This window comes from Juglans microcarpa x Juglans regia, chromosome 5S (assembly GCF_004785595.1).
Source record: "Juglans microcarpa x Juglans regia isolate MS1-56 chromosome 5S, Jm3101_v1.0, whole genome shotgun sequence".
Lineage (NCBI taxonomy): Eukaryota > Viridiplantae > Streptophyta > Magnoliopsida > Fagales > Juglandaceae > Juglans > Juglans microcarpa x Juglans regia.
In genome coordinates this window covers 10,907,542-10,918,336 of record NC_054603.1, presented here as the reverse complement: position 1 = coordinate 10,918,336, position 10,795 = coordinate 10,907,542, and the positions used below count along the sequence as shown (strand labels likewise).

General features: G+C 36.6%; 2 protein-coding genes across 6 annotated transcripts; one reads left to right on the top strand and one right to left on the bottom strand.

Annotated features, from left to right (window-relative positions):
- Positions 1-200: 200 nt before the first annotated feature.
- LOC121267375 (codeine O-demethylase-like) lies at positions 201-3,191 on the top strand. Its single transcript, XM_041171245.1, has 4 exons — positions 201-480; positions 691-935; positions 1,077-1,401; positions 2,786-3,191. Exons 1-4 carry the CDS (start codon positions 214-216, stop codon positions 3,050-3,052), a joined length of 1,104 nt encoding a protein of 367 aa, XP_041027179.1. The 5' UTR covers positions 201-213; the 3' UTR covers positions 3,053-3,191.
- Positions 3,192-4,948: 1,757 nt separating this feature from the next.
- On the bottom strand, positions 4,949-10,586 carry LOC121266752 (transcription factor GTE12-like). 5 transcript variants are annotated; one of them, XM_041170560.1, is made up of 11 exons: positions 10,390-10,582; positions 8,230-8,739; positions 7,932-7,989; positions 7,724-7,861; positions 7,581-7,645; positions 7,420-7,480; positions 7,241-7,324; positions 7,026-7,147; positions 6,825-6,891; positions 5,381-5,499; positions 4,949-5,278 (listed from the first exon to the last, which is right to left on the bottom strand). In XM_041170560.1, exons 2-11 carry the CDS (start codon positions 8,728-8,730, stop codon positions 5,174-5,176), a joined length of 1,320 nt encoding a protein of 439 aa, XP_041026494.1. In that variant the 5' UTR covers positions 8,731-8,739; positions 10,390-10,582; the 3' UTR covers positions 4,949-5,173. The 5 variants fall into 5 exon arrangements, 3 of the variants coding, with proteins under 3 accessions (XP_041026494.1, XP_041026496.1, XP_041026495.1); XM_041170562.1 differs by having other exon boundaries at positions 6,825-6,858; XM_041170561.1 differs by lacking the exon at positions 10,390-10,582 and adding an exon at positions 9,781-10,368.
- Positions 10,587-10,795: the final 209 nt, after the last annotated feature.

The window sequence follows — 10,795 nt, the reverse complement described above, 5'->3', positions numbered from 1 at the left end:
AAAACATGATGGTTTCATTATTAATAACGAGTATTCTAATGGCAGCCAGGAGATCGCGATAGTTCAATTGACACACGTTTGTTGATCTCTTTCTTTTTTAGAAAATTCGAACTGATCCAATTAATGATTTAATCATTACTTTTCTGGCTGTATATATAAATGCAGCACTACCCGGCCCTGATTTATATGCAAGTGCTATATTTCGGCAGGCAAATGACATCGTCAAAGCAAGAGAGCACTTTGGCTACTACTACTCATTTACTTGTGAGCATCGAGGAGGAGCTCTCCAAAGACCCTAATATCAAAGTCCCAGAACGCTATACTCGCATTGATCATCATCAGGACCCTCCAGCTTTAGCAACCCCCAGCTTCCAATATCCGATCTCCACAATTGACATGAAACAACTTGTTTCTCCGGAGGCCGAGGACTTTGAACTTGAGAAGTTGCACTCAATTTGCATGGAATGCGGACTCTTTCAGGTCTGGCCTTACTCCTGAATTATCTTTCAGTTCTCGTTTGAAATTAACGACGACAGATATATATGATAGCACTGACAGATAGGATAGCGCATGAATATCTGGACAAGCATGCTGACATGCATATTTCAACTGTACCTTGAATAAGTTAGTTTTTGTTTAATAAATTAACAACCTTAATTAACAATTGTTATTTTGTTGTGCGTTGGGCAGTTGGTAAACCATGGAGTTAGCTCTTCACTCATGGAGAAGCTGAATGATGAGATTGAAGGATTCTTCAAGCTTCCCTTGGAAGAAAAAATGAAGGTCAAGGTAAGACCAGGTGATGTTGAAGGCTTTGGAACCGTGGTCCGTTCCGATGACCAAAAGCTTGACTGGGGTGATAAGATCTATTTGATTGTAAACCCTATTCATCGAAGAAAGCCATATCTTTTCCCAGAACTCCCTTCATCTCTGAGGTTCTCTCTCTCTCTCTCTCTCTGACACAGAAAGCACATGACATTTCTCTTTCTTTCTGATGTCCTGCCCGGCCCCTCTTTTGGTGATTTTTGGTGGAACATGATCGATCATGACCTACTCTATTTTCCTGTTTTAACCAGAGAAACATTGGAGTCTTACTTATTGGAGTTGCAAAAACTTTCCATGACACTGTTCCGATATCTGGGAAAGGCCCTCATGATAGAAACGGGAGAGATGGAGGAGCTGTTTGAAGATGGAATGCAATCTGTGAGAATTACTCGCTATCCTCCCTGCCCACAACCAGAGCTGGTTTTGGGTCTCACGCCTCATTCGGATGCAACTGGCATTACAATCCTTCACCAAATTAATGGAGTCGAAGGTCTTCAAATGAAGAGAGATGGGATTTGGATTCCTGTAAGCTTCCTCCCAGATGCCTTCGTCGTGAATGTAGGAGACCTTCTTGAGGTTTGGCGTCCTTCTTTTTCTCTCCTGTTCTCTTTTTAAACTTAAAGAAAAGGAAAAAAGAGGTGATATATTGAATCTAGTCTCCTTTCGGGAAACCTTAGCATTCGTGTTCAAACTTGTTATCTAAACCAATTTTCAAACATGGCGCGCATTAGGAATGTATAATCTATGGATGATGCTGGCACTGTGGCTGCAGGGTGTCTTCCAGTACTTACGTAACATGGTTTTACTGTTTCAGTTAATTAGAAGTTTTAATTAACTTGAGTAAGCACAAGTACCGTGCATTCCTTTTGAAAAAAAGTGATCTATTATTAAAAAATTAATTTTTTTCATATAAAATCTATATTTACTTATGTTTTTAAAAGGCCCTTACGATAGAAACGCCAAATGATCTATTATTTACTTATTTAGTTTTTGTATTCAATACACGGAGTTTACGCACTTTATGACTATAAATATTATTTCTCTTAACGTTTATAGTTATGTACATATGAAAAACTGCATGGACATATCATCGATCTGGTGGCGGAATGTAGCACAACATGATAGTATTGTTATATATCACACACAAATAACGAATGTTTAAACCTTTCATGACAAACAAAACCTATATTTCTGGCATTGAGGGTTCGTTTAGATATTAAGAATATTTTATGATAAGACCTATAAATGGTAGTAAAATAGTTTGTGAATAATAGTAAAATAGTTTTAATTAAGATGTTTCATTGAATTTTGGGAAGGAGAGATAAAAAATTGAATAAAAATATTATAAATTTTAAAAATTGTTTAATATAATTTTTGTTTTGAAATTTAAAAAAAAATGTATTTTTTTGTGTTTTAATTTCTTTGGAAGTTTATGAAAGTTGTAATGATTAGATGAAAAATTTAAAAATTTAAAATTGAAAAGTGTTTTGTATTTGATTAATATTTGGAAAGGATATATCTGAGAATTCCTAAACAGCCCCTAAATCTGTCAAAAGTCAAAGCTCACTCTTTTTGTGTTTTTGGTTTTTGAGTTTTTTGGTTAAGTTTATATCAACAATAAAAATCTGTACAAAACCATATATGCACATCACAATGACCAAAAGTACCCAAGTTATAAGGTGCATGCATGAGTAGACCAAATCATTGTTAAAGTCTCCTTGCCAGCTATTTAAGGAAACACAACATTGAAACTAATCAGGCCTAAACATTTCATCCCATGATCTTTGAATATTTGAGATCATAAATATAGGGTATCGGATCTAGTTCTGACGAAAAAAATTGATCTAATCATGTATGGCATTCCAAAAGTGCTGAGACCAAGTCAGAGATTGATCATGTCATGTAGCATTAATTTGTTAACTTGTATATATCTGTTTAACATGCATGCACGCTTTTGCAGATTTTGAGCAATGGGGTCTATAAAAGCGTCGAGCACAGGGTAACTGTGAATTCAATGAGAGAGAGGATGTCGATTGGTGTGTTCTTCAACCCAAAATTTGAAGCAGAGATTGGACCATCGTCTGCTTTATTGAACTCAAATAACCCACCATTGTTTCGAAGGGTTGGAATGGAAAAGTATGTTAAGGATTTCTTCTCCCGGAGGCTCAACGGAAAGGCGTACTTGGAGCATATGAGAATCAAAGCCGGAGAGGGCAACATGAACTAATGACGGCCAAACTGACCATATGTATCTATATATAGCTAGTACTTTGTTTATCACTACTACAAGAAAACTGTTTATTTGTAATCAGTTATTTCTTATAAAATGACTATTTTTTGCTAAAATAAGTTTGTTTTCGTCGTAAATAGTTCTTCTCGTTGCAAATAATTAATTAATCACAAATACTTGTTTTTCTTGTAGTGTATACTTGTACTTATTATGTATCGTTGTGTATATGTCATATGGCAATAATCTCTTATATATACTCACGTAGTGTGCTTTTCAAATGGTGGACGACACAAATCTTATATATGATCATCATCAGTGATAGAGAATATAAATACACACGTAAGCACACGCACATATATAGCAAAAGAAGTTTGGGCGCCTTTCTTGCATCGAAATTGAATCTAGTTGCAGTTGTTCCACGAGACATGGCACAATGATCACCATTAATATTGTGTCTTGCCGAAGATGGAGTACTACGCTCCGAGAGAAACACTCATGGATTCATTCAGCCTAAAGTGCACCCAGTTCAAAAGTACATATAAAACATTAAGCCTCGTTTGTTTTCAAAAAACATCTCATCTCATTTCATCTCATCATTACAACTTTCTCAAATTCCCACATAAAATAAAATAAAATTCAACTTTTTCAAATTCCAAAACAAAAATAATATTAAAAAATATATTTTAACAATATTTTATTCAACTTTTTAACTTTAATCTCAACTCATCTCATCTCTGAAAACAAACGAGCTCTAAGATTTTCTTTTGGTTTTGGTGGCTAGTGCAGCGGAAAAGGAGGCAAAAAAAAAAAAAAAAAAAAAAGGAGCAAGGAAGAGTTCAACAGAGGGAAAGGGGTTACAAGAATGGTGCCAATGTGACCGAGTCCAAATGTGGATTTTGAAGAAGTGAAAGCTAAAAATACTCTAGCTAGCTAGTAAGAATTAAAGAGTACTCCTGATTGATGGAAAATTTTCCAAACATATGATTCTAATAATAGGACGTACGTCACCAATGACTTGATGGTACTATATATGATAGACTTATTTAATATCTAAAGGTATAACGAACTTAAATATATATTCTCATATATATATATATATATATATATATATAAATGATATGGATGGATAAAAGTTTGACATTAAGAGATTAGGGTTTCAAATGCATGCATGCATACCTACAAATGGGCAAGATAAACCTAAATTAATAAGTCATCACTAGGAACAAAAAAGTGGGGTGGAGACCCCACTCCTCTTGAGAGGGATGCATTGAATCTACTTTACATTAAGATTTTGTATTTCTCCTTCAGCTTTTGACACTTTTGCTCTTGTTCTTGTCCACAATTTATCACTAGCCTTGCCCAATGCTCTTAAATTGTCTACAAACTTTTTATAGCTTTTGACACTTTTAATTTTTTTCCTATTTTATTTCAAGTAACACAATTAGAATATAATATCCACATTATATTATTTATTTTTTAAAGTTTGTAATTATCTTGATAAAACATATTTAATAAAAAGCCCACGTTCATTGGATAGCTAGCTACGCTTATGTAATTGAGCTGTGCTTAAAAGCTTTTATAATATATGCTAGTGTTATACATCCTCAATTAGTTGGAGGAAGATGAGCTAAAAGTGGGTTATGGAAAAATAGAGAACAGAAAGTGGAAGATCAGATCAGCTAGCTGTTGCATGCAATGACGTGATATCCATGTGGACCTAAGCTACTGTACGTGGCTCCTGTGACAAAGTGAGAATTTTATGGTACTAGATGAGCTGAAAACGACGAATTGAATCATGGGATCGAGGAGGAATGCATGGCCCACCTGTTTCCATATTGGAAAAACAATAAAAAACAAATACTTCCTTGACATCTGAATATAGAACATTGAACATTGAGCATTTCCTACACTTATCCATTTAAGATTATTTATGTGGAAAATTAAAAATTGGACAACACTTTGTACACTTGCAGAGCTAATCTATTCTGTAAATCGAGTGGACTTCCGCTATGGTATGCATATCTCTGTCTCTTTATACAAATAACTAACTTCACTATTGAGGAAAAAATTTCACCTATACCACCTATCCTTCCCATATTCAAAATTAGATGGTAATATTTACTGTCTAACAAGAGATCCATGATGAGGCGCAGAAGATCCAATTAAGGCATCGAACTCTTTTTGAGTCCACAAGCTGTCTCCGAAATCAACTGTCTTTTTCATCTGGCATTCAGGAGAACAGTATCAGACACTACTACTATGCAGTCAAAGGCAAAATTTAATTTCATGTTCTGAAAATAACAAAATGTTATATATAAGAGTAACCTTCTGAAGTGCAGCACGCATAGCTTCCCTTTCTCTTTCCCATTGTTGTTTCAGTGATTCTTCTTTGATTCGTGTGACAGTTTCAGCAGCTCGAATCTGGGCTTTGATCACACCGATCTCTGCAAAAAATAAATAATAAATAATAATAATAATCATAATAATTATCTATTTAAATCTTAGATGGATGATGACTGGAATCCGAAGATGACATTCAACACTCCATTTATAATTTCAAAATAGGAAAGTCAGTTCAATAAGCTCTTAACATACCATGTACCTTAATCCCTACCCATCAAAGAGCCATGAAAAGGTAGTACCATTACCATGGGAGTACCAGGAAAATCGTCCATTTACGACCCAGTGGCTAGGTGTGTTGCCTGATAAGCAGGGAGTATTCTGAAGTGACTTTAATCTAACCATGTTCAATTTAAAAGCATTTCTCTAACTACAGATCTGGATGTGACTTTAAGAATGGATCACCGGAGAGAACAAAAATAACATAAAGTGTCTAGGAAGCTAAGAAATTGTGGCAGTGCACCCCTATTACTCCAAGAGTGCAATGCTAGTATAATAATACAACCAAGGGATAAATACAACAAGCTGAAGAGATTATACCCACAATACTGTACAAACAACAATAATCATTCCAACTTGAATTTTGAGGAAATGGTTTGTTCTCCTGAGCCTAAATTGTAATTGCACAGTTTTTCTCCTGAGCAAGAAAATATTAATATTATGTCAAAATTATTGACAAAGGGACAAAAGTAGATAGTAGGCAACCCCAACAAATCTATGTAGAGTCAGCACAATGCCTAAAGAAACATAAAAAAATAGAAATGGACCAAAATATTGGTCCAGACTAATGTCTTCTTGGTCAATAGGCCAAGGAAAATTGTGTTATAATTGACTGGACTGAAGTTACTGATGAAGAATTCCACCCTAAAATACTTAGTAGACCCTCTTAAAAGGGAGACCCATCCTCATGCTTATTCTCACAATCACAAAAGAGGAAGAAGTCACAGTTGGAAAACTCACCTAGATTTTGTAGCATTGCCATGGAGGATGAAGATGTAACTGAGTAGGTAGGTAAGAAAAGAGGAAGAAAATTACTAGGAGAAGAAGAAAGGGGAATTCTTTTTTAAAAGAAAAGGAAGGATAGAAAAGAAAGGGGGAGAGTGGGGGTGGTAAGGGAGAGGGCAGCATCCCTCCATGAAGAACTAGGGATGGAACCAGGTGGAAGCTTTGAGAGGAAAGCAGATAGCAACATAAGTGATAGCTTCTGAGTCTAGAAACTAGAAAGGGAGAAAAATAGTGGACAGCCTCCTGGTGGTGTGTATTGTGCAGTTAAAGTAATGCGCCTGCTCCTCATGACCCCTACAAACAGATTTACCATAGTGCACTACATTCTTTGTACAAAAGGCAGATATCAAGCTGCTTAATTCACCTTCTTGCTGCCTCCTTCCCAATCTTTCCTTTTCCTGCAGAATCCTTAACAAATCAGCTTTATTACCCTGATCATAGATCAGAAAATTGTAACATATATGAGCAGCTATGAAAAAATTAGAACAGCAGCATATCCAAATTGCATGCTGCAATATCTAAATTTGGCATTCCCGTGTTTTTTTGTAACAAGAATTGTATTCACCTGGTCAAGCTGTGTCTTCTGTTGTGCTTTTAAAATGGTTTCTGCAAAGCGGCTTTTCATCATTGCTACACGGAGAGCCTTCTTTGGTGACAGCTGTACATCAACAATTGGAGGATACCCTTCTATACCAAGCAAAAGCAAATAACAAAACTTAGTCTGTTAGCATGCCATGTCAAACGGCAACAAGCAACACTTTTACTTCAGATATTACTGACCTCCTTTGGGAACAGCATCTGTGGAAGGAACTGTAGACTGCGAAATGTGACAAGCGTTTTCATAGTCCAAAGCGCTTACAGTCCCTTCACATCATCACCAACAGCATTCCAATACTCAGATCATCAATTGAAACTATAAAATATCAGGTGATTAATTCAAATAAAAACAGTCACCCTACCATCAGAATCCACATCTGACTTGCTCACTTGGGATACTGACGTTCTTTTTTCCTGACAGTCCTAAATTCAAATGGAAGTTTTAACTCATCTCATCGCAAGAGAATCTCTAACTCCCAGACATATTCATAATATCAATGAAAAATATGCCAAGAATATATACCTGTCTGGAAACATCAACACTGCATACATGATGATCTCTATCCAATGATCTTTCTGAGGATAAATCTGAACAATAATAGAATATCCATGAGCTAAATAGGTACTGGATAACCAAAACAATAGCACAAGAAAAGATCAACTAACCACTTGAGGACGCATGGGTTAGGTCACATGGTAGGCTGCAGTGGCAGATTATACTGCCACATCCACTGCATTTGTGAGCAATCAATGGAAACTTGGCATTGGCAGAGCCACAAGCATTTCTCCTATGACTGTCAATTCCTGTAAGCCACATTGTCGATTAGCTCTGATAAAGAGACATAAAGCAGAAAGTACATTATGCACTTCATACCATTTTGGAAATCTTCTCCTGATGACTTCCTTGTGCAGTTGTGACCTGTCTTTGTGAGCTGTACAGGTGAACGACACATACACAACTCAGAAAGTGCAGAAAACGTCTATCACAATAAAAAAAAAAATGGACAAAATATAAAGCATATGAAAGTAAATTAAAAGAATGCAGCATAATGTCGACAACCCACACAACAAAAGTTACATAAGGACTCAAATTAGCCACATTAAAAATTCACTGTTAGCTTATTCATTATCACTACATAGATAGAAGAAAATAACAGCAATGTACTACTTACTTCGAGAGGATCCCATCTTTTCTCAAAAATTTTGTTTAATTTCACTGCCATTTTGTAGACGCTATTATCAGCAGGATTATAGAGCATGGCATTAGAAAAGGTCAGTCTAATGTCAGCTGCAAACTCTTCAGTGCTAAAATACATGTTGTGCTCCAGTTTGGACTTTACTGTTCCCAGATCCATGGGATTAGATATAATCGAAAGATAATCTGGAATGTTTAACGCCACAGGATCCACTGGTTGGTTGAAAACCCAACCAACTGGATGAGTCATCAGTGTCTTCAGAATCATTGAACAGCGTGAAGTCACACTAGGATCCATCCGTTGCCTCTTCTCCAACTTCTTTCTGCCATCAGAAGTACTGCTTTGAGTCCCTTCAACAGTAAATGGTACCGGTTGCCCTGGCTTACATGATGGCTTGTCAGAAGTGGTTTGTTTTCTTTTCCTGGAGACTTGGACCCCGGACTTATTGCTTGATACAAGAGTTTCAGTCGCAATCATACTTAAAAACTGCAAGAATTAGAGAAGATTAGTGCTCATACACCCATAAATGCAGGCATACAAGCACAGTTAAGCATCTCTTGATAATTGGATTGCATGCAGACACTTCTTGTGGCTATATATTGAGCATAAAAGTAATGCACTCAGAATTATGAGGCAAAAAGCTCGTCGTGACACGTAGAAAGCATATACAATATGCGGATGACTCTTTGCATGCACCATAAGTGTTTTATAGTTCAACCATAAATATCTCACACAATAATACTCCGCGCAAGCATGCAACAATTAGGGATCTCTGGATAATTGGACTGTAGGTAGACACTTCTCGTGTATCTATACAAAAAGTAATATAAATTACTCAGAATGATAAGGTAAATGCTCCTCATGACACATGCTGAAAGAAACTATGGTTGATACAATTCCTTCTATGTTAGGAAAGTGATATACACTTTAAACTACAGACTGGGAGGTGAAGTTCATAAGAAACTTACAGAACAGGTCAAAATGCATACAGAAAAGAGCAAAAAAAACTTAATAATGTCTAAGAAGCTGATAAATCGTTGGGTTGCACACCTATAAGTTCAATAATGGAGAGCTTATATATACGAAACCAATGGTTGCACACAAGGCACAGAATCACACTTGTACTATCATACAAACAACAATAACATTGTTCTAACTTGAACATGACTGACTTGACTATGGGAAAGATAACGTGTCCTTTGCACAGCCTATAATCCATTCGAGTGTGTATCCGGGTCAAAGTAATAGGTCAAGGCATGAGTCTAATGGTCGAGGAACAAATGGATCTTAGATACAAGCAACAAAACGCTAATCTATGTCAAAGTAATTCATTATACAAATACATAAATGGTGAAACTATTATAATGGCTTTAAAAGTACTTTAAGTAAAAGACAAGGACTCTACATAAAATATGGCAATACCCGCCTAGACAACGGATCTCTCGTATTAAAAAACAATAATTCAAAATTTTTAAATGCAATGACAGAGGAACCTGATGAGCGAAATAAAGAATGAAAGAGAAATACCCATAATTTAAGATCAAAAGTCTCTCAATATGGCTAGGTCTTCTGATACAGGGGGATCATAAAATTTTGCAAGTTAAATAAATGAATCATAGTAGTTCATGTTTCGGTCATGCTTGTACTCTGGTGAGAGGATAGGATATTTCACAATGAGGCGGCGCATAAAGCAGAAATCTCGTGTTGGCGAATGGGGCATGTTTTTGTTGGGTCAGAAAGTTTTGATAAATCGTCACAGAAACTGTAATATCTTGATTGTTGGGTCGAAATATTACAGCAAGGTTGATCAGAACTGCGATTCCAACCCTAATCCAAACAGAAAACATGGCTCTAATCCAAACACTACCCTAAACCCGTCTTTAATTCGAACCCACATCTTAACGGAAACAATACCCGAAAACTAACCCCAAACTCGAATTCTAAGGGAGGTGGTGGCAATGAGAAAAGAGATGGATTCGAAGGACCCGTCTGATCGCAAAGTTTCGAGGCCGTATTGAAAAAGAAGAACAAGGAGAGACAACCAAGCCAAAGAATAAACGAGAATAAAAAGAGAGAACCAAAAACACCATAGAAACAACGTATTGAGGTGCAGTGTACTATCAAAGAAGAACTTACCAAAAATCGTAACTCCAAAACGAAACAGCGAGTGAAATACAGAAGCAGGGAGATGAGTATTCGCTAGGAGCGGAAGGAAGAGCAGAAGGAAGGATTGCGAAGTTGCGAGGTGAGTAGTGTGATTTTGTTGGACAATCTAGGTTTTCTACCGCACGTTTCTTTATTTTTCAACCACGCGTCATACAGCGATTGGATTAACGATCAGAGCTCCGTAACGCAGGTTGAATCTCGTTAACCCGGTAGAAATATCCCGGAAAAAACTGAAAAGCGCGCGGGAAAGATGGAGGACAGATTTAAACTACACGTAGTTCTGGGCTGATAGAGATTGAACGACATATGTAACAGTATAAGGCAGTATCGGACCTCGGGCTCTCCTGCCCAATCCAGAGGCTAGAAGTTTTAAGGT

Bases quoted from the DNA above. Each gene is read 5' to 3' on its own strand.
- LOC121267375 (XM_041171245.1), top strand. From the start codon at position 214: ATGACATCGTCAAAGCAAGAGAGCACTTTGGCTACTACTACTCATTTA. The intron at 936-1,076 runs GTTCTCTCTCTC...TGTTTTAACCAG, and splicing joins GAACTCCCTTCATCTCTGAG to AGAAACATTGGAGTCTTACT. The intron at 1,402-2,785 runs GTTTGGCGTCCT...ACGCTTTTGCAG, and splicing joins ATGTAGGAGACCTTCTTGAG to ATTTTGAGCAATGGGGTCTA.
- LOC121266752 (XM_041170560.1), bottom strand. From the start codon at position 8,730: ATGATTGCGACTGAAACTCTTGTATCAAGCAATAAGTCCGGGGTCCAA. The intron at 7,990-8,229 runs GTAAGTAGTACA...TCACCTGTACAG, and splicing joins AAAGATGGGATCCTCTCGAA to CTCACAAAGACAGGTCACAA. The intron at 5,500-6,824 runs GTGAATTAAGCA...TATTTTTTGCAG, and splicing joins GGGAAGGAGGCAGCAAGAAG to AGATCGGTGTGATCAAAGCC.